Source organism: Tinamus guttatus, unplaced genomic scaffold, assembly GCF_059628265.1.
Source record: "Tinamus guttatus ecotype Peru unplaced genomic scaffold, ASM5962826v1 Tinamus_guttatus_pri_ptg000133l, whole genome shotgun sequence".
NCBI classification, from domain to species: domain Eukaryota; kingdom Metazoa; phylum Chordata; class Aves; order Tinamiformes; family Tinamidae; genus Tinamus; species Tinamus guttatus.
The window spans coordinates 2,852,527-2,876,125 of NW_028288667.1; the positions used below are offsets into that span (position 1 = coordinate 2,852,527).

The window sequence follows — 23,599 nt, forward strand, 5'->3', positions numbered from 1 at the left end:
TAATCTGTTTTGACCCCTTGTATAACATAAGCATAACATAGGGATTTGACATAAGTATAACATAAGTAAGTGTGACATAGTACATAACTACAAGTCAAATCCCTAGCTCCCCGTTGAAAGGCTGCCTACCTTGGCTTGCACTCCAGCTGAGGGAGAATTTCCCCTGGACGAGCCTATCCCATAAAGAGTTACTGCATGATTTACCCAAGAAATAATTTCCTTTGTGATTAAAATACACCTCTCTTTAGATACCTCTAATGAGAATTTGTCTAACTACAGCTTCCAGCCTTAGGAACACATATCATCATTTGGTAGCTTAAAGAGACACCTTCCAGAGAGGTTTTCTATATATGTTCCCCAAAGTGAATGAGTCTCCTCCTCACCACCTCTCATCTGAATCAAAAAGGCAGGATTTTTTAGCCTGCTGTTGTAAGGCCATTTTTTTCACATCTGATTTTGAATTATTTTTCTGGGTTTCCCCTAGCCACTCTGTCATTATCACTGTTATTTTTAAAATGAGGATCAAGAACTGTAGGCAGAGTTATAATCATTCTATTAATATTTAATATAATGTTAATTCCACTGCCCTGCTTCAGTGTGAGGCAGAAGAGAGGCACCGATTTCACAGCCCAGTCCTGCAGCCTGTGGTTTATTCAAGGAAAGGAGTAAATGAGCTAGAGCAGAGCTCGGGGAGGCTGCAGGGAGCTTGTTTCAAGGCCCAGGAAGATCCTTTTGAAGCGCTCTCAGCTGCTGCTCTGCATCTACAGCGACACAGCCCACTGCCCTCAACATTGCTATTTTATCTGACAAAGATACCACGCTTCATTGACAGAGCTGCCATCGCATAGATTGTCAGTAATTACACTGATGTTTTAAATGTTTGCCGATTGCTTCCCCCACCAGCTTTTCCATGGTTTTGCTTGGAGCCACAATAACTTGCTGGTGTCGTAGGCTGACAAGCCAGGATAGGAGTGCCTCAGGCCAGGATCTGTCTTTTGCCCATCCAGCTGATGTTTTCATTTGCAAAAAAGCAACAGTGGAAATTCCACGGCACACTGAGACAATTTGCTTCCTGTCTGCCTAATCTTCCTGTCCTCTGTTGACTCTCGGCTGGTTCAAATCCTTCTATATATCTATATTTATTTAAGTTCAGTACATATATTTGAACATGGTACCCAAAGATGACATGTCACTTCAGTGTTTTACAAATTGTAAAACATTTTACAACATCAAGATATTCTTGAATCATGTCCACTCGATGATTCTTTACCGTTTTTGGAAACCAGGTGCTGGAACTGCTGAAAACCCCCCACCCAACGTTTGCACCATCAGTGCATATATATCTTTCCTACCAGTGCGTATATGTCTTTCCTGCTGAAGTGTAGTTCTGTTCTTCTCTGTATTCACCCATATTTTTCAATATGTTTTTCAAATTTGTAAAAATCACACTGAATTCTCTTCCTTTTCTCCAGACGTCCCACTTTGGTAGCAGACGGAGATTCAGTGAGAACGGATTTTCAATCTTTGAGCCCAATATTAATGAAAATATGGAATACAATATGATACGGAGCTTAAAGCATGTATGAAGCTTCTTGCCTCTTTTAAACTTCTACCTACTTTCTGAGCACAACTTTCCAGTATGTTTTGTACTTACCACATAATAGATTCATCCAGGGCATATTTCCTTTGCCTGAAAGTTAGTGTTAAAGAACTTATTCAAGTTAACATAATATCTATATCTGTATCTATCTATCCATCTACATAATACCTGTGTTTATTTCATCCCTGTCCACAGCATTTTGCATTATCTTGCAAAATCCATGTTGCCTGTTACGCATCTCATTATTTTCCAAGGGCTTATAGATAATTTCTGTATTAAAATATTTTTCCAAGAGAAAATTTTATCTGGCTATTTTACAAATCCCTGGATCCTTTCTCCCGTCTCCTCTGGATGTGTTCCCCATAAGTCTGAGCACTCTCATTGCACCATTTGAAGAATTCAGTGTCTTTCCACGCGATGATGTCGCCGTCGTTTTTAAATAACCCCACTGACCCCAGAAGTTATATCAAGCTTCTGCCTAGATTTTCCCTCTGTGTGGGCCAAACTTTGCAAGCCAGTGCTCATCACAGAGGCTTTGTCTTGCCTTTTCTCCACTGCTTTGGCAGTCTCAATTCCTACCATTCTGTGTTTTAAGATTTGACTATTTTTGGAGTTGAGCCTTTTCTGTGCAGTTCCTGTGGCAAGCAACCATGTTTCTCTTTTCTTTATTTCTTTGAGTCTATTCCTTTCAGCTCTCCCATTAAACTTCTGGTTCTGGTCTCTGCCTTTTAATTTTTTCCTCTCATTCTGCTACTGGCTTTCTGAGTGAACGCTTTCCTTTAGACCACTTGCATCATCCTGTTTCCTCTTATTTACACCACAGCCTATTCGCTCTGTTGCATTATTTAATTCTCTAAAAGGTTTAGGGGTTTGTAGGGAAGACGCATTGCAAAGCACAGCTGTGTTGTGTACATTTACCTTCTGCCTTGTCCTTTTGCTTGCCGTTTGGGCAGACAGACATTTTTGCTCCGTTGCTTGCAGAAGCGCCAACGCGTGAAGGTAGCGCTGCTTGTATCGTTACTGGCTACATCACCCACAGGTACACCAGCAAACAAGGAGTTTTCTATTCTGGTAGAGGCCCCACATTTAGACATCCAAAAATTCCCTAAAACCTAAAGGCACAAGGTAAACAGAAGGACCTTCTGGTGGCTGGTGCTTCTCGCACGTGGACATGTGTGCAGTTGCAGTTAGGCGGTCATTCCTGGTCAGGTTTAATCCCCAAGTCAATTTGCTATTTTTACAGCTTCTCAATAATCAGCACCATTTATGTACAACACTGATGTACATTTTAAATAAATAGCTACTGCAGCAAAAATTTGACAAGGACAATATTTATTTTTTCTCTGTAAACATTTGGATATGCTCCTAAATATTCACATGCTCCTTGCTAAAGTCTGATCCAGGACAGCAGAAGTCAGTAGAAGCCCTTGCATTGATTCCCAGCAGAGTTTAACCTTTGGAAAAGGGAACTCTCCATTCATGCAATGATGAGCGTGCTTGCTAGGGAGAGGTCTCATTAGAAGCAGAGCTTCTCTTTGCAGCATGTCACTTCACTAGAATATATCTGTTTGGTAGAGAAAACAGGGAGCTTGGGCTTCAATTTGCTCTGTCTGAATCTACCTACAAGAAAAATCACGAAAAGCCTCAGAATTTCCAACTCTGCATCAGTTTGCAGCTACCTGCAAATCTGTTTGGTCTGAATCTGCCTGTTGGCCCAGCAGGATTCAGTTGCCTGGTCGGGAGGGCGGCCTGTCGCTGGCGTTGCTCGGAGCTCCGCGTTGCCTGTAGTTGTGCAGAGGAAATTGCTCAAGTCAACGCCGTGTCTCAAGGCAGTGCCAACATCTGCCTGTCTTGGCATAGGACAGTCATCATAAATGCGCCCTGCCACAGGCTGCCAAATACGCTGGCTTCTGGATAACCTCCTCTTCCAAGGGAGGTCCTGCATCCCCATTCATGGGCTGTGGCTGATGGTTTCTAGTCTCACACTGGTGGCACGAGGCTGCACGTTGGTCCCTTTCTATTCCTGCTTTTGCAACCTGAAAGGGAACCGTTTCTTGCTGCAAATGTGGGAAGCCCCAGGAGCAGTTTGCAGCTCTCCTGGCTTGAAGCCTTTGGCAGAGTGGCACGGACGTGTATTTCTGCAAGGGTCTGTCACTCTTCTGTTGCTTGACTTCAGTGCTATCAATCAACTTGTTCCTTTCAGCAAACTGGTTTTAAATCTCGTGTGGAAAAATTGCGTCAGTCAAAGATCACACTGTGTAAGGATGAAAATGCGACTGCTCCCCAGCACTGTAATTCATTCTTATTACAGACGTGAAAATAACCTGGAAAAATATTAGGTTCAACTTTTTAGACCTTGAGACGGTTGAAATTCTCTTTTAAAAGAAAGGCCAGGGCTGAGACTTTGTCTCTGAGGCATCGTTTTTAACTTAGCAGTAAGGTCTGAGTGCCTGTTCCTTAGATTGCCTATTGTATAGATGCCTACGGAGAAAGTGCTTCTTGGGGACCGTTTGCATTTAGCACCAGCATTCGTTTCATTTCATGTGACAGATGCCTTGGCTTTTGGATCAGGTAATCACTTGCTCATATCCCACAGGGGCAGCGTTTTGACCTCCCCAAAAGCTGTGATTGGCATTAGGAGCCCAGGCTGGCTGCTCGGCGGGACGGTGCCGAGGCATGCGTGTGGCTCCCTCGTCTTCCCGGCGCGGGATGTGCCCTCCGGGGCACGTCTGCACGTGTTTCATCTTGAGCATCGTTCAGCGTTAATGCAAGGTGCTTTTGTGCCCTTTGCTTTGGCCTGCCCTGTCAGGGAGGCTTCTCCAGGACAATTTGATAGAGACTTAACTAGTGCTGCTGTTGCATCGCTCATGGACCCCGGGAGATTTCGGCTCCATCCGCCGCCCTTCTGTAGGACGTGCATGCGCTTTGTGCCCACGTTATTGAATTTTTATCATTTAATTATTTTTCCTTAATGAAATCTATTTTGCGTTATTGATTAGTATTCATGGAGATGGGGTTCCACCCGATAAAGCACAGCTGGCTCTGTTCTGCCTGACATACAGGCTGCGTTTAATCTACAGACTACAGAAGATAGTGCCACCCAATTAAGATTTAAATATCTAAAAGCCTTTAATAGCTGTTGTGATTGATATTCTGTAATTGTGGGGTTTCTTACTAGATTTCAAGTTAGGCTTCATAGATTCCTCCCTACTCCCCTCGCCCAGAGCTTTGATCTTGAGATGCTTTCCTGAAATCCAGAGGCTGAATAACTCCCCTCCATGCTCCAGCATAGTCCTGCTTGTCATTCACTCATGAATATATGTCTGATTTCTACTTAGAGGGATTTTTCTTTCTGAAAGACAGGGAAATCCAAGAATTGAATACAAACCGTACATTGCAGATATTTTATTTTAAGCAGGATTTCTGCTTTTTTTTTTTTTTCTCAGTATTACCATACAGCAGCTTAACTAATGAATATATAATTTTCTTTCCTTTCTGCTTGTCATGCCCTGCTAACATGGACATCTACGAAGGCTCAGGTTGGTGTTGCAATCTGTCTTCATCTTATTGTTCTCATTTAGTAAAAAGGGGCTGCGATGTGTTCATCAATCAGCTTCCCCCCACCTCCTCTCCTTAAAACTAGATCCAACATTATTACTGCATAACAGCTTCATCTAGAGAGGTGCCACATTCATTTGCTACTCCTAGGACTATCCTTCAGCTTCAGCAAAATGAGCTGTTTCAAAAGCAGGACATTGATTTATTTATATCAGCCTAAGTTTGCTGTGCTTGCGGCGCTGGGGAGGAGGCAGCAGCCACAGCAGCCAGAGCTTCTGGAATCAGCCAGAAAAGCTCAGCTCTGCCTAACGACTCGCTGCCTTCGTTAGCCCCGTGCACTTGACGACATGGTAAACCCGTGTTTGGAGCTATCTGTGGTCTAGATTCAATAGTTTGCTGATAGCGAAGCAACATAATTGGAAAAGTAAAACAAAAAGCCAAGCCCTAGGAGCTGGTGCTTTGGAATTTTTATTAGCCTAGCCCTGATTCACACTTGAAAATTTCCTTTTCCTAGTATAACTCTAAGGCAAAGCTGTCCTGCTTAAATATTTCAGATGGGAAGAGCTGGTGTCTGGGTGATATCTATGTCTGACTCCGTGCAGGGTGAGGAATGTAGTTATGATAAACTACACTGGCTGCAGTTTTGGTTTGCCAGGCTTCTCATTTTCTGTGCTTTCGGTCATGAAATAAATACCAAAACTACTGTCATTTTCAGACCTGCCCGTATCCCATAAGTTCATGTAATCCTGGTTGCTGATGCGCTTTTGGGTCTCTCGCTCCTGCTCCTAGGTGGAGAGGTGGAATTTAAGGAACATTAGAGGATATTTTCTTTTTTTTTTTCACTTTTAATTATACTGACGTCTTCTATAATCTCCAGTAAAGGATGCTAGCACTTTAGTGTATTATAACTCAATATTTCTGATGCCTGCACCAGATTTGCAGAAAGTAAGGCACTTAGCACTAGGAAGTACAAATTAATAAACCCTAGCGAGCAGCACCTTCGTTCTGCATCTACTGTAACGGCTGCAGTTCTGCAGATCTCCCTTCAAATTACTTTTTAAACAAGACATTTTCCATTCATTGCACTTAGAAATTTGAAAAACGCAGGCATCTGCCTTGGCATATTTAATTAACCATTAGAAGAAAATAAGAGATCTGCTAGGAGATTGGTGCTTTTAGTGTCCAGAAAGACTAGAGTAGAACATCTGAAGAGCTTGGGGAGGCGATGCTGAGCATCCAGGTGCTTTTGTATCGAGGACTGATTGTTGCTTTCCCAGTTCCTCCTCTTTTCTGTTTTCTCATTGCGAAGCCAGTGTTTTACATTAGATCTGCTTCCTTTTTTAATGGCATCATTCTGGGATGGCTCTATCTACACTTTCTAGTATGTGATTTCAAGCTGCAATGTCATTGCGTTGGTGCAGGAAATAGAGGGAGCTTCCATGTTCAGTCCCTGCTCACTGAGGGCTCCCTCTCCAGCCTGTAATGAACTGCTTAATTCTTCATCCTCCGTTTTCTCATGTGCAAATTAGCATTAAAGTTGGGTTGTTTTGAGCATTGGGTTATAAATAGATAATCAAGAACTGGGGAAACTTGAGAGGATTCGTAATTGTGTGTGTTTACCCTTCTACTCAGAGCAGAGCTTTCTTTTTTGGCAATGTTTCTGAAACCTGTCACCAGGGCTAGTTATTTAGAGTGATTTTGAAGTGTCGGTGCCCGTGTTTCTGGGCGTCAATATTGCCCAGCAGGCAGAGACTGGGGATGTCTGTTTGAATCCTTCTGTGCTGTGCTGGGAACGACTGTTGCCCTGACTCACAATCCGTACTTTGTGCTTAGACATTAGAATAAAATTGATCCCATCTTTTTCTCAGCGGGAAGGTTTTAGCCAATTCTAGGTTTTCTGTGAACTTGGTTCAACACCAGTGAGGGCTTTCATAACCTTATCAAAGTTCTAATTGATTTTCTATTTTCCTTACCGTGAAGGAGGTCAAAAATAGTAACCCCCTTTTGATTCAGGTATAAATGGAAACTGAAAGTGCTGAGTTTGTTTCACTGTGATTTGTGCCATTATATTATCTGCTAGAGGCATGAAAAAAATCCAGGAATTCCAGTATTTTCACAAACCTCACCACATGCTGATCTATTCAAAATTTTCTGCCATAAATCATTCTAAAACAGTATCTTTTAACTTTGGTGACTAGAGTCCAAATGTCTAAAAATCAAAAAAAAATTCTTAATCTCTGAAATAACTGCTTGCAAAACCCAACTTGTCGAAAAATTAATTGTTCAGTCAGTTTTAATACTGATGAGCAGTTAGCATATTTGTAGCGATTGTGATCAATACATAAACTACAATGAAATGAAATCAATTTGATTTTAAAGAGCATTATGTAATGTTGAAATTTTAATGAGGTTATTTCTGTGATGCAGCATTTGTTCATAGAAAAGTACTTGTCCTTCAGATACATAGTAACTTTTGTAAAGCTTTTAAATGCATGCTTAGCTCTACCAAATCAATTAAACATGTGCTTAAGTAATTACCAAAATAAGTACTCCATTTTGAATTCCGTTTTAAAGAATTGAATGAAAAAAGCTTATTATCGGAAAATGCATGTGTTGGATTAAGGGGAATGCAAATGCAGCATTAGGTAGAGTATTACAGGAATTAGTCACTTAACAGAAGGGAAGAACAGCATCTAGCAACCAAAAAAAAGAGGTTTGGACTAGCTGGATGGAGTCAACGTGCAGCCAGACCTGCAGGTGAGAGCAGATCCTCACTGTCTGTGTCCACAGCTCGATGGACACTCGTGAGCATCGTGATTCGTGATGTTCCCTAGATCCCATGAGGGATCCTTGCTCGCAAGGGAAGTGCTGGCTTTCAAAAAGCCATGGCTTTACACTCCAGATGTGCAAGAAAGATGAAAGTGGGTAGGCAAAGTCATTAAAATGGGTGTGCGAAAGCATTGAAAATGGGTACATGGCTGACAAGTCTCGGTCGGAGCGTTTTCATATCTAAGCCTGCATTTCTGTTCCAACAAGCGTCCTTGCAAATCAGCTCTTTTTGGCATATACAGTTCTTTAGAGATACTCATGGTGGTCTCCATGGTTTAAAAGTAGGTTGTTAGTTCTTTGGTTCTGGTTGTTTTAATGTGTTCAATTTAATGTAACCTTGGTATAAGGGCAGAGATGTGAAATGAACTTATGTTAGAAATGAATTTAGCCCATTTTTATTAGAAATGAATAGCACAGAGTTTGTCCTCAGGGTCTCAGGCAACAACTACAGTGATCTGTTTGGTTGTTCTAATATAATAAGCAGATATTGACTTTAGTTGAGGTGAACACCAAGATTTACTGACTTGAAAGCTAAAATATCGACTGAGGGAAAGCCAGAGTCAATATTTACCTTGAGGGACAATAAATCTTGATGTTCACTGAAATATGAAGTCACTATGATTTTCAGAAGCGCTGAACACCCGCAGTTCTAGTTTAAGTGCAGGTGCTCATCAGAAAACCCAAACTTCTCCCCGGAGCATGGCTGTGGATCTGTGGCAGTGAGTCGGGTCAGTTGAGTGAGTGCACTTGTTATGTCTTCTGCAAGGTTAGAGGTGTTCCCGCCCTACGTGTGAATAAAGGAACTGCAGAATTTTATAAGTCACATGAAAGCTTTCTGGTGGTTGGATATTTGGACTTTTCTCTAAAATGTAAGTACCGACTATTAAGGAGAACATAAATAGGTTAGTGTTTGTATATGACGTTTAAGTAACTGTTAACCTGAAGGTATCTTAGGAAGGACTCGGAGTTTGCATTGGAGTGAGGGGAGATGGCTTCTTGTTTTAGGACAAGCCTGTAAGCAGGGTTGTGTCTTAAAAATAACTTTTGTCTTCCTTTGTTTAGGACTGGACCCATCAATTTCATTTTAGGATTCAGACATTAACGTACTCCAGATTCACTCTGCTTCTAACTCAGATTTTTTCCATTTCAGTTCAAAAAAAAGCACTCTTTACTCCAGTCTGTGTTTATTTCTTTGTTCTTTCTTTGTTCTTCAAAATGCTGTTAGTATTTTCAGAAGATTTATGGTCTTTCCATGTGATCCAGAAAGACTAGGAGTGATACAGTGGTCAAATGAAAGTCACTGGTAAAACTCCTGGGGGCTTCAGCCAGGCAGGATGCCACCCTCTAGGAATAGACTTACTTATGGTATCCTGCTCATCCAGGAGCATGGGGTTGTCTGGCTCGGGTGAGGAGCATGGACACCATGGCACGCTCCGGCACGCATCTGTATCCCAACAGGACCTGGTAGAGGGGAGCTCTGCCAGCTCAAATGTGTCCAAAGAACAGCAAAACTTGGCCAAAATCTGCTGAAAATGCAGAACCAACAACATCATCTGGTTGACCTTCTTATGCAGCACAGCTGTTAGCCAAAGGTATCAATGGAAAGTGCTAAGGCTCTACTCAAAGAAAAGAAGAAGAACAGGAGTTGATGGGACACAAGTGCTGGGTAGGCAGGATAGAGGAGCGGGAGGATAGCACACACAGCAGGAGAGAGGAGTGTGTGCCCATCACCAGATATTTTTAAAGGCAAAGAGTCACAAATTATACTCACAGCTTCTAAACAGATGAGAAATGCACATCCATGCACAGTTTCCCTGACGGAAATTCAGCATCTGTTTCAGACTCCCACTTAAACCTGACCTTTCTGGTATTTGCACTGGAGGAAACTGCCCGTCCCAGTGACACATGGTGGCTACTGGCACCTTTCTGGTGTCTTCACATAGCAGCAGAGGTGGCATTTCTTGGTCTTCAAATTGGGCAGGTGCCTCTGCACCTCGTCTGGTGGGACCACAGATGCGTTTGGGGACTGTTAGCTAAAAAGTGAGTCCTTTCCCTCTCTTTGGGCAACATAGTGAGCTTGGCTGCACAGCCACCAAGCGGGGCCGCTTGGCCCTGCTGCCCCAGCCAGGATGGGGTGGTGTGTTCAGGTGCACTTCAGAAAAAAGCAACGGGAGAGCATTGCATCTTCAGGTGGGCTTCTGCATTCCAAATAAATAACTTTTATTCAAAGATTTCACAGAATGGTTAAGATTGGAAGGGACCTCCAGAGATCATCTAGTCCAACCCCACTGCTTCCCTTCTGCAACAAAACTATCAATGGATTAATTAGCTTGAACATAAAAATCTGCTAGCGTAAGGTTTCACAGCGTGCTGCTTCTAACAGCTTGAGTATCCGTCACCTTTTAAAATGCTCCTCGAGCTTTGGGCTGTATATTTTTGTCTTCATAGGTACTATAGTTCAGGTGAATATACAGTACTGTTTGCCTGGGAGATGTGCTAGAGATAAGGCACTCCCAGAGAGAAAGCATTTATAGGGTTTGTATATAAAAATGAAATTTGTAGGGAGCATAAAATTTCATTCTTTTACAGTAAATGACTTAAATGAATATGTTAAAAGCAAAGTAAATGACCACTAATTTTAAGTTTGTGCCTTCTGGAACATCAAAGGATTCAATACAGCAAGTCCTGGGGAACGATACGTGATAGATTATTGTGTGAGCGCTGTGAGCAAATGAAATTGTAATGGAATTTTGTCCTGGCTTTAGAAAATAGCTGTTATTTATTCTGTTTCCTGAGATGCTGCATGCATGCTACTGTTTATTATGCACTTAAAAATCCCTTGGCAAGTCAATAATGCATAAATGAACTTAAAGATATTACAGTACTCTTAGCATAAGGAGCATAAGGCAGGCTATTTTCCCCTGAACTCTTTTCTGGTTTGTGTGAGGCATTTCTGTGGAGGTACTAACCTGGATAGTTCAAATGAATAGTTTTGATTCTTCTCCCCGGCAGGTGCACGAGGCAGTCCCATGTTACAGCGAGTGCAGTCAGTATGCCTGGGCGGTAGAAGCGTGGTCTCCCTGCAAAATCGACAGCGAACAGAATTCCCTCCACTGTGGAGAAGGAATGCAAACGAGAAAAGTCAGGTGCGTGCAGACAAAAGCACATGGCCTTAAAATTAAGAAATGCTAAAGTGTATTTGTGTAGATGAAGTTGCTGGCCAAGAGATAGGATGTTGTTGAGTCTGATGTGTTTCCAACGAGAAGAAGGATGCACTTATGGGAGGCAGTTTAGAGGAGAAGCCTCTCAGAAGTGCAGCCTTGTGCTCTCGTCAAGACTTGTGTGAGGAAGATGGCATGATGTCTAAATTAGAATTCTTCCACCTAAATGCCGTGTGTATGAAAAGCCTCCTGAGCAACAACCCTCCAGCTGCAGATTTGCTAGTATTTCCTTGAATACTCACACTGGAGTGACATTCATCATTAGTAAGTATTTATTTCCCAGGCATGGGGAAATGCTGAGTTATTTCCAAATAGTGTGATGTTACCAGGAGGAACTCAAACCTGTCTTCCTGACGGTTGTCATTTGCTATTTACTCTGCTGCTGCCATCCAGCTGAAGTGAAAAGCATGCAGACTGAGACTGGATTGGTTTAATGCATTTCTTGAATAGCAAAAGTAGCAATAGCATACATCATGTGTGGAATCATTTGTATTATTAATGTGATTAATTCCATCCATTGATTCTTTTGACCAGTTGTTCTACATAGAAATAATATTTTATATGTGATTCCTTAACTAGAGTCAGTCAGACCTGTTGGTTTTAGTCTCTTCTATAATAAGCTGGAGAGCATTGTGTGAAAAATTCTTTTTTCTGTGTAGGTGTGTAAACATTTCGGAGGAACATGAAGGCGAGACTGTACCCCATGCCATGTGTAACCAGTCGGAAATCCCAGAAGAGATTCAGAGGTGCAGCCTGTATTGCCCCGGCGAGTGTGCAGTGTCTGCCTGGGGACAGTGGAGCAAGTGCCCACAGGTGAGATCACCTCGCCGCGCTTCCTAGCGGGATGTTTCTCACACTTCTTGCTTCTTATTGCCCTTGAGCTATTTTATAATGGAGACATTTTCTACCACAAATAAATGATTTTCTAAGGGAATTGAAGATTAATGGATTCTATATCCAGATGAGTTTGATCTTTCTCCAGCGGATGAGCTATAAAAAGTTAATCAGTAAAATACATTACTATTACTGTGACAGTTGATTTAACCCATCCTTCCATCAGTCTACAAGAAAGGACCCAAACAAGTACAATGGGTGAAGGGGTTGGTGTTTTAGTTACAATAAAGGCTGTCCATGTTAAAGAACATTCCCAAGGGAGCGCTCTGCCAAAGGCACACAACTTCTATAACAACCTTCTGGTAAACCGTGGTGGTGTCCCTCCTCTGGACGGATCTTAGGCCTAAGAGAATGACTACCTTCCCTTCTCAAAAGTCAGTAGTTTTGTCTAGCATCTCCTTTGAAAAACCTTGAAGGCAGATTTGGGGCAGCAACAGGCAGGACATGGCAGCAAAATACCCAAACAATTTGTCATGTCAGAAAATAATCAAAACACTGTGCATTATGCAAGGATGCAAGCCATTGCCAAATGGCCCATATTTTCCTAAGTGTTCAAGATGGAAAGAAGCTGTAGCATCTGTCTTGTGAAAACTCTCAGGCCTCAAAGTTTGTAATTTAACACCTATTGTTTCGCACTGATCAATGTCAAAGTAGTTGCCAGGTTTAATGTCAGCCTAGTTTAGATGAAGTGTAACGCTCCCAAAACCAGTATAAATGCTTGGATACCTTCAAAGTCCTGCAGTGATAGGACTGTTGTTGCTTTGTCCTTGACTTGTTTTTTTTTAAGAAATAGATGTTCTTCATTTTGCATGCAGCAACCTAATGCTGATACCCTCAAGGCCACTGGGTGTTTTCAGGTGTGTTAGTGGCACTCAGTTGGTCATGAAGCACTACCTGACCCTTTAAGCATCCTAGTGTCCTGAAAACACCCAGAGTTTTTGCCTGAAGACTCCTTTTTGGCTGTGGTGACAGCCCATGGGTGTGCAACAGGGACATCTCAGACACTGGTGGTTGCCCCATTGGGCACCGTAGCTCTTGGCAGTTGCAGTGCTGAGTGCCCTGGTTCTTGTGCCTCCCTGCACGTCCTTTCACCACTGTAGTTGTTAATTCATAGGCATTAGGGCGCCTGCTTGCCAATGCAATTAACTGAACAATATGTTTTCACAAGCTGTTCTACAACAGTTTGTTGGGAAACTGAGAGGACTGCGTGCTACTAGAGCATGTGTTTAAATAGTTCTGTCCCGACACTAAACAGTAAACAGCTTTAGAGGGAATGGAAAATAAAAGCCTTTCCTTGGAGAGTTTTCAGCTGCGCTCTTACAACGACACGGGCTGTCTCTGATCCTTCAGTTTTATGGGACGACCACGCGACACCCACGTTACACACTTACAGCAATCGCTGGGTTTGCTGTATGTGCAGAACAACCCTACCAGGAAGGTGGACTGGGTGGACTGTATTTGTTCTGTGCACGTGCCCTGATACGATGGAGCAGGGACTGAGGGAAAGGGGTTTCCAGGGGCATTACCCCACTGGGGACAGTCGATGCAACCCGCAGCCACCGGAGTTCCTGCTGGGAAAGGTGGTCACAGAGGATGACCACGAGTTAATTGGAGTATCATGTTATGCCAAGGAGAAAAAGGAAAACCTTTCAACCTATTTGCTTGCTTTCAAGCACATTTACATGTCATAGCAAAATAGTTGGCCTGTTCCGGGAAATCTTCCCAATCTCTAGGCACTATTCAGCTTGCTTGAGACAAAGAGAATTTATCAGCATCATCTCTGACTGTGTAGCTCTTTAATTTGATATATTTGCCTAGGATTTTGGTCATGTGAGAGCTCCTCTCCAGCCACTTTGGAGTTCTGCTCATGTTTTATAGTGCTGAAAGTAAATTCATCCTGATAGCAGAATAACAAAGTTTTAGCAGCTAAGCTTGAAAAGGCATTTTAAGTTATCTAGTTTATCCTTTGTCAGTATGCCATTGGATCCTGGATACTTTTTAGGGTATTTTCTCTTGTAATAATACTCTTTCCAAATGAATATTCATCATTCAGCATTGTAAATGATCTTAAAAGTTACTGGAGTCAATGAGTCAGAAGGGTAGCCAATGCTCTGTCAATATGAAGTATGTACTTCAGGACTTCTTTCTGCACAGATATGCACCGTTTATAATGATTCTTTAAATGATTTTTGGCTACATTTCACTTTTGCTTTTAAACGTTGGTCTTTCAAGAGCTTTCTTTCTAAATTTCAGATACCTCCAGAATTACTTTCTTTATATTTTCCATCTGAGTTTCTACTTTTGCATCTTGAGTATATGAAGATACAAAATTACCCAAAGATAAATTTTAATATTTTCTCTAATTGCACTTTGTTGTGATCCAGAAATGCATCTGCCTGAAATATAATACCTGAAGGTTGCTTTTTGAGCTTCTCTCTTCAATAGGATGCATCAAGTTCATAATTACTGGTTTAAAGCTTCCCTGTTATTCTCACATTCCCTGTTCTAAAAAGCAAATTGAAAATGGACTTCCCTCTGATTGCAGATGGTTCTTTGGCTCATAAAGTTTTCTTCTTTGTAGCTAAGTAACATCCATGTAGCTTAAGTATCGAGGCTTTAAAGCTATTTAAAATAACGGTTTGAGGCTCGCTAGTTAGAAAAAAAAATCATGAGAAAATTAGATCAACTTGCATTTTGCTTCAGAGATTTCATATTCGTTCCAGCTACAATAGTGTGTTCAGCAGACATCATCACTTGATTGCTCAAAGAACCAGCTAAACAAGCTGGAAACTGAAATCCTATCATCTCTGTTAAATATTCAGTGATCGAATAACATGCACTACCTGCAGTGTCTTGGCTTTGTGTTCATCTGACTTGGAAATGTAATTAATTGACTTCAATTGAATTCATCAAAGCATGCTTAAAATGAGTTAATATGCAAGTTGTGCTACAAGTCCCTGAAATAATTATCTCAAATTTATTTTGTTAGCCCTCCTCTGTTGTGTGGATAACAGTCATAGCCCCAGTATCAGATCTGAGTGGCCTCCGTGTTTGCCTCAGCTGTTGGCCTTTCTAGGAGCTAATTCTGAGAGGTCTGAAATTAGTTAATTATTCAAGGTTACATATCTGGTGAGTGAGAACAGCTGTCCCTGGTGCTGGGAGCATATTTCACATGGATCAATAGCATCATGCACCACTGAGGGCTTGGAGCAATTGAGTTGTTACTCTCTTGGATCTGCCGTGTATGAGAAGGGTGTAAATAACCGATGGTGCTCAAAGAGGGAGCAGGCAGGAGGGTGTCTTGCTGGGTTTTGATGTGGTTCTTGTCTAAGGGGTGAGTCCGGGCTGTTAGTTTGGAAATGGTTTCCCTTTCTCAGCCACAGGGGAAAGAAGTTGTGGGCTCATTGTGGCTCCCTGGGAGCATTGCAGAAGTCTTCACCGCAGAATCATGCGTGCAGAGACAGGATTAAAGAAATAACTGATATGGGATAACTTACTCAAGCGAAGCATGAGGCTTTTGGCTGGTTCAGAGCATTTTTGGAAACATGTACACTGCTTCTTTTACGTATTTGTGACTCGATTTTTTTTTTTTTTGGTATACTCTTTTCAAAAAGTTAATATCTCCTACATTTTTTAGATTGCTAGTTCTATTTCTGTTTATCTTTACCAATGACAATTTTTTTAAAATAAGCACTACATTGGATGCGGGCAAAGTTTCAGAACTTAGATGCATCTCAAAAAGAAAATTTGGGCAAGTTAATTTACGTTTTAAAAAATTGCTCCTGTTTGTTATGAAACATCCATATGTACATGAAAAACACAATAATGGCTCATTGCACTGGTAAAACTAGTTAAACCCGGTGTGCTGCAGATGCTTTTACCTTAGTTTAAGGTGATGGGTTTCATTATGAATAGCCTGTTAAATGTGATGTGGCTAGCTATTTATAGCCCAGTATAGGAGCTATTTGATAAAGCAAACAGCTTAAAGGGCTGTCTAATGGATTACAACTTGTTTTGTGCAATTATGTTACATACGAAAACTTCAATCAATGGCTAATGTTTTAAATCAATTGTGAAGAAGGTCAAATAGTATATATAACAGCATGTAATATGTTAGCAACTCTTACTGAGGATCCTTGTGTTCATAACCTTACGGTTTTACTTTATTTAATATCCTTCTCCTCTAGAACAAATTTCTGTGCTTTGTCTGCTCTCTTGTTGCCTGGAGGAAAGGCTGGGTACCTGCTTTGGGTGTATTTATGTCCTTGGCTTTCTGTGTTAGCTTAAAATAGTGACAAGTGGCCATGGTTTAAGAAATGTGATGGGCTGAAGAAAGTATGAAAGATGAAGTAGTTATAGTGCCAATTACTCTGAGGATGGCTTTTGTATCATCTCAAGTGAGTGGTCCTTTGGGAGCACCTCTGATTCATTCCTCTCTTAACATGGCATGTTCCTCTTCTTGCTTCAGAATGTTTTGTTTGTGTAGTGGTTTATATAATTTAGTCTATAGATTCCTGGCCTCTAGCTCAACCTTTTTCACGCTTGATGCATAAGAATAATGGAAACAGTGAGACTTAATATAATAAAGTAGGCTGGAACAGTATAATTATATTTGTAAAGAAATTTATTGCATATATATATGCTGTCCTTATGCTGTAGGATATTAATTTGGGTCCTGAGGTAGGTCCCTATTAGTATTTCCATCTAGAAATTAATTCTGTCCTTACCTGTGATACACAAGGAAGCCTATGCCTAAATGACACTCTCTGTTGATTACAATCATCAAGTAAGGATCTTGGGCTAAATCCCACAACCAACCTAGTCTTTAAAACTTAAATGTCAAATGGAGTCGGTGCCTAACGTTGATGGCTAAGGTCTAGCTTAGGTTTCTGTGGGCCTCTGAACTTCTGTCCGAGCGTCACAGTTATCCCAGTTTCATTGGTCTCTCTTGTATCGATGACATCAGGATCCATATCCATCCCCCTTTTTTTTATCATCAATGGTGATTAGCTTTTCCCTCAGCATATTTTAAGATCCAAAATCAAGACTAGATTTGTGCAGTTATTACATCACATATTAGATATGGCAGTAAGGATAATGGTGATGGTGTATCTTCTTCCCAGTATCCTACACACTTCTTCATTTCTTCCTAATGCACGCCGGAAATAATCCCTCTTCTTTAACTTTTACTGCTTAACTACTTAAAGTCTACTAAGCCATTCCTCACCCTTACCACGCAGGAAATATTTAATTCTTTGGCTGGGATTTTTAAGGGATCCCATGGGAGCTGTGCACCAAAGCCCATTGAGATTCCAGGACAGTGGGATCCTTGGCTCCCTCTTGCTCCTTTGAAAATCCCAGCTTTCATCTTTTGCTTTGCAAGTCATTCCCTCCTGCTGCTTACTCAGTTCCATATACATTTGGCTCAATTTTTTCCATAGTTAACTTGAAAGAGTAAGGCCAGAAAATCAATTATAAAACTAAATTGACTTCTCAATTGACGTAAAGAGAAATTCAACAAATAATATTAGAGGATATTAGTTACAGCTTGCAGACTTTGAATTCCCGCATGTTCCCTGTGTACTCAGCTTGATGAAATGGCCACGTTTCCTACGGAGACTCTTTATTGTTGCCGCCCAGGAGGAGCGGGTTGCTTATCGCGCGGACGGGCTCCTCGCAACGCGCCTCGTCGGCACCGTCCCGCATCGGCCTCGGGGCAGCAGACGAGTGATTTATGTGGATGCTGGTGGGCACAAGATACGCTCTGAGTCGTGGCTGCTCTGACATGCGGGGTGTCCGCAGGCACCACGGATCGAGCACCACGGGTGCGTGTTTGGCAAAGGCGGGCAGTGCTACCTCATTAAAAGAACTCACTTATCTACAAATAATTCATATTTCCTGGCTGTGGATCCTTATTTTGAAAGCAGCAAGAGCATGCGTTTCAGCGCTGCTGCTTTCACGGCATTTATTGAGTTTTCTCTTCTCCTTTTTGTAACATAATTCCTAAATACCCTAATTAGGAGTAGCTGCGGAGATACTGTCTTTGATTTTTATTTGTTTTTTCTTTCAAATTGGCAAATCATTGACGTTATTCCTCCTCATCGTGAGGATGAACAACCCAATTAGTCACCGAACAGGTACCCGTTGGTAAACACTTACCAGAGGTGTCCCTTTTAGATGATTAAGAATAATTGATTATTTTAGGTGGCCAAGGATATTTGAATTAGGTTGCTGTTTAAAATTGCTTGACAAGGTGATGTCTCAGCAATAAGAGCATAATAGAATTCCCTTCACATAGCATAAGCCTAAGGAAAATAGGCCTTGACAGCTTAGTTTTAAGACTGGATCAGACCTTTTCCTTTTTGTACTGATTTTTATTCTGTCCAGTTATGCTCCCATCTGTGCAACTAATCCAGTTTACAGCAGTCTGAGATCTAGATTTTTGCTGTAATGCTGTGACATTTCTTTTTAATATTCCCAATAAAGGAATTCCCCATACTCTCACCCAGGCGGAGTTTAGTGTTTGCAGGCAGCTACTTGTTACTACATTTTAAATTGTTAGATATTTTTTGTATTAAAGTACTGTATAGGAAAAAAAAAAGATATTTTAAATTCCCAAGCATTTACAAAAATAATATCTTTCTACTTTCAATATTTTCAGGCTTTTCCTGCTGTACCTGAGAGATCATCAGCTCTAATGAGAGACTGTTAGGAATTAAATGGGTCATCTTGTTCAGTTAAAATGCTCTGAAAACTTCCAGTAAGGATTTCTTTCCATCAGGCTTTCTGGGACCGCTCGTGTGTTCCTGCTGGCCTGGACTGTGGGAATAGTGCTGTGTTCCCAAAGGGCCCACCCTTCCCAGGCCCATTTCTGTAGCCCCATCTTGCAGCTTATGTGGCTGCTCACTGAACAACGCCAGCCTCAGCATGAGCTTACTTAGACTTTTCCATGATTACCTTGAAAATCAGCTGGGTTTTGTGCTCTTCACTTCTGATTAGCCCTGTCCAGTGCCTGGAGTTTTGAATCCTTGGAGCTGCTGGTGCAAGCTTGGGAGGGAATGAGGAGAGGTTTCAGTTGTTTTGCATTCAATTGGCAAACAAGTCGTGGCTGTATCATTACTGCTTTATAATGATTCAGGCAGTCCTAGTATTAAAGATTTTTTCTAAGAGATATACGACATATATACACAATTATATCGTGCCTAACATGGCAACAAGCTCAGCCCATCCACATCTGTGCTTTTTTCCTGAGGTCTCTTCTACCTTCTGTCGCTTGTGTAGGTGTGCGACCCCAACGTCATGCAGCTGCGGACACGGCAAGTGCTGCGCTCCTCGGTCACCACGAAGCCCTGCCCCGAAGGCTCGCAAATGAGGCCGTGTATTCTGAACCAAAACTGCTTCCAATACCAGTATAACCTAACAGGTGAGTGTGAGCTCTCTGCCACGGTCCTGGCAGGACTAATTTCCACGTGGCACTTTTTTACTAAGTAATACGGAATTGAAATTTTGCTTTTCTAAATATCTATTTATAAAAGGTCCTGACTTTCGCCAGCTGCACCTTTAGTTATGTTTGCTTATGGTATTTGTTAAAGCCTTGACATTTAAACTTCAGTGATTGTTTGTAGATAAATACATGATTTTACTATTTAAGTTGTCATTACAGGTACAGGAGAAATAAGTTGGCTTTATTCTTTTTGGTACTTTATCAAAAGAATTTATTTCTTCTTTTATTTATATATGTATACACACACATACATATATAAAATATGTATATGCAAATATATATATATATGCATATATACATATAATATGTATATAAAACATATACAATACAATTTTGTGTGTGTGTATATATATATCTGTATAAGTTCCAGTTAAAAGCTCTCAGTGCAGCCACTATTGCCAACAAAAGTATGATTTAAAGACGATATAAGTTATAATGAATATAAGTTATAATGATGGACATTTTTTTTTAAAAACAAACTATTCAGAACCTTCATTAGAAACAATTAGATCTGTTTCAAACCAACCAGAAAAAAAAGAAGAAAATCTTTTTATTCTTTGACTTGCTCGATAAATGAGAAATAAACAAATATCTAAAATGAATTTGCAGGTGGGTGGAAAGGGATACCAGAGAAGGAGAAAATGTTAATTTTCTGCATAGACACTGAACCTATTTGAAATAACAACACATTAGATGACATCATGGTGCCTTTTTTTTTTTTTTTATCTTCACACTTCTGAAATGAGGAATCTTTGTGAGTTCATGTTTCTCAGAGGCATCGCAAAGTATTAGGCCTTACTTTCATATGTTTCCTATTTGTAAGTGGGATCCAGGAATTTTAGCTGTTTTTGTTATGGTGTTTATTCATTTTTTCGTGGCTTAGTTTTATTCTGAATATCACAATCTTGGACAAGTAATAAGTCAACTAGAAATCCTACTGTTATTATTAGAGTTTACTTTGAAAAAATTGAAACCTTTGCTTTGGGACAAGAAATAAATTAAAATGGAGTAACTCTTCAGAAACTTCCATAGCTACTTTATCAAAGCAAAACTTTATTTCAGACAAGGCAGCCTTGTGTATACAACAACAGGATTTCACTGATGCACTTGATCAGCATTTAACCGTTTTCTGCGTGGTCTAATGCATTTGTTTTCAAAGGAAATCTGAGCACAGAGGCACAAATTTCTCCTCTGAGACTTGCCCTTTTTTTCCCAAAGGAACTAACTTGGGGCTTGTTCATGAACTTGCTGTAAGGTTGCGTGGTGGAGCACCCCGTTGAGGAGGGATAACCGGAGTAGGTGTCAAGCTGCTTTTTTCCTGTGTTTCCAGGCTGGAGCACATGCCAGCTGGCTGCCAACGCCACGTGTGGCCCCGGGGTCCGGAGGCGCCTGCTGGGCTGCGTGCGCAGCGACGGCAAGGCCGTGTCCCCGCGTCACTGCGAGCAGGTGAGGCCCTGCACGCGGAGGGGACGCGCTCCAGGACCTTCGTCTCGAGGAGATTCATGTCATGCTGTGTCGTAGTTGTGGGCAAATTGCCTTTATTAGCAGAAATGCAGGATAATAATCTGCAATTAATGTGCGTCAATGCTGCTCTGCTCGCACGGGGATGTAGCATTGGAGTAACATGCCTGGGGTACATGGCTTTGATATCCAGGTGCCAAAATTCTTCAAAATACAAACCCATTTTACTGATCGTATCCTCAAGAAGATTCTCTGTAACTGGAGACACCGGAGTAGCACCAGATCGCTGCTTATATTAAAATCTCCTTGTTTCCTTGTAGCTTCACTTGGAGAAGCCGGCGGAGATGAGCGCCGAGTGCGTCGTGGGCTGCGCCGTGGACTGCCGCCTCTCGCCGTGGTCCGCGTGGTCCGAGTGCTCGCACACGTGCGGCGCCGGCGGTGAGTCCGGCCCCGCGCGCTCCGTGCCACGGAGAGTGGCTGAGCACCAAAAGCGCTCCGTGCTTCTGAGCACATTTAAAAAGCGAAATCATTGCTTTGATTTATGGTAAACCATTTAAAAAATGCTTTTTGGAAACATATTTCAACAGTCCGAGTGTTTTTTTTTTAGTGAAAATAGTGAAAATGTGTGAAATATTCCAGTGCCTGAAGTACTGGAACCCCTGATAACCCCTGATATGTGGAGAGAGTTTATATAGAATTATCAGAAAAGCCAGTGAGGATTGCAGGCTTAATAACTAAAGATCCTTTTGGCAGAGTTACTTTTAGTAAGATAACTATATCGTTTTGAAGGAAAAAAAATGAGGATTATTGTTGGTTATTTAGCGTACCCCTCTGTCTCCATCTTGTAACCACAGGTCCTTGACTACTTGTATGTTTCCAGTAACTTCAGCCAGGCTTTTTATAGTCAGTAACACTTACCAGCACAGAGAGAGCAAAAAGATTTATATTTAATTTTATATGATTTTAAGAGTCCTCTGAGTAATAACAGAAGGAAATGCATTGTGCATTTTATTCAAAATAGGCTTGTGACATTATTTTCCACATTTCTGATGGGCTTTAGACATAAGCTAATCTTTAAGATTTAAGAGCCATAATAGGTACTTCAATCGGATTCATTTGAGGTCAGGAAGAAAAAAGTTCTTAACTTCTGTAGCATGGTCCCTTCAGATGGATTTCAGAGATCAAAACGTGTTACACAAAAAGCTTAATATTTGGATTAGTGGTGTTCTTCCTCTGAGTTTTTAGTACTTTTATTAAAATAGCATCTTTTAACATAAATGAGTAATCCGTAGTACTGTTTTACCAACAACACACTAAGCATACTATTAATTCCAAACACTATTATTTTTCTTCAAAATCTTTTTAAGTATTAATACGCATGTTGTCAAATGGACATATATTACTTTTCTAAGTGTTAGATCATTGACTAAAACAGAGCTACACCTGCAAAAGCAGGTTATGGCTTTCAACATGCCGCTGGATTATGCAGTGGAGCAGTGACTAGCTCGTGCTGTCTAATGGCTGAAGGTTTCCTCATCCCGAGCTCTTGCATTGCCTTGTCTGCACAAGGTATGTCTCACTTTCAGTTCCCTACACTAAAAATGCTCAGCCCATCCTAAAGCCTGATTAACGAGCTGATGGTTCTCCATGCATTTCAAAAGTAAACACACTCCTTGCCTCCTAAGTCAGAGCTGAACTTCTGCTGAGGCCTGAGCTGACTGAAAACAAGAGCACCCTGCAGGAGCAGGGCTCAGCTTTTCTGTGGATGTTATTGATGTAGGTCCCCAAACTTGTTAAGGCTACTTGAAAAACATAAACTGAGCAGCCTTTGGCCTAGACTGAGTAGTGACCTTCTGGCCCACCAACGACACGAAGCTGTTAGGCCACCAGCTAACGAGCTGGCTTGTGCAGTTCAAGCGTGTGTGTTCAAAGCCAGGGATATCATTCTATGAACTTGCATCAGCTAAGAGCCTGCAGGAGCTGGCTTAGAAACTGGGTCATGAAGAGGCCAAGCTTTGTTAGGTCCTTCTTGATTATTCAGATAGCTCCAACAAGAGTCATCTGATCCTCATTGTGGAGTACGAATGCTTAGGAATTTGTGTCCCTCTGCTCCCCAAGTTATTCTGAATGCAGTTTATGTTACTGTAGCCCCAAACCTGAGCCACATTTTGATTCAGCAAGAAGTGTCAAGCATGGACTTGCACTGGGTTCAAACGTAGCTGATCAAGGCACATACCTATCCATCCTGCAGCCATGGCCCTTGCCTTTCCAACAGCAGAAATCAAGTCACCTTCATTTCAGTTTCCTTAAGGCATTCCAATTAGTCACAAATGGTACTTAATTACAACATTAATAATGAATTAATTAATTATGTATGCAGGTACCTCACAGATGAATATAGTGAGGTTTCTCTGCCAAAATCTTCAGTGCTTGCAGTGCCTAGAAAATCAACATGAGTTTCTCATGGTTGTTTGTGAGAATAGGATTGAGTCTCAAATTAGACGTAGAAAAACAAAAGGTGACAATAAAGAA

The 23,599-nt window shown here is 41.4% G+C and overlaps 1 protein-coding gene across 1 annotated transcript in view; it reads left to right on the plus strand.

The window, feature by feature from the left end:
- Positions 1 to 23,599, plus strand: part of THSD7B (thrombospondin type 1 domain containing 7B) — a 228,588-nt gene that overhangs the window by 187,089 nt on the left and 17,900 nt on the right. Inside the window, exons 17-21 of the mRNA XM_088521788.1 lie at positions 11,000 to 11,133; positions 11,868 to 12,021; positions 19,384 to 19,525; positions 20,937 to 21,052; positions 21,388 to 21,505. Of these exons, the coding sequence (XP_088377914.1) occupies positions 11,000 to 11,133; positions 11,868 to 12,021; positions 19,384 to 19,525; positions 20,937 to 21,052; positions 21,388 to 21,505 (664 nt within the window). The remainder of the gene's footprint in view (positions 1 to 10,999; positions 11,134 to 11,867; positions 12,022 to 19,383; positions 19,526 to 20,936; positions 21,053 to 21,387; positions 21,506 to 23,599) is intronic.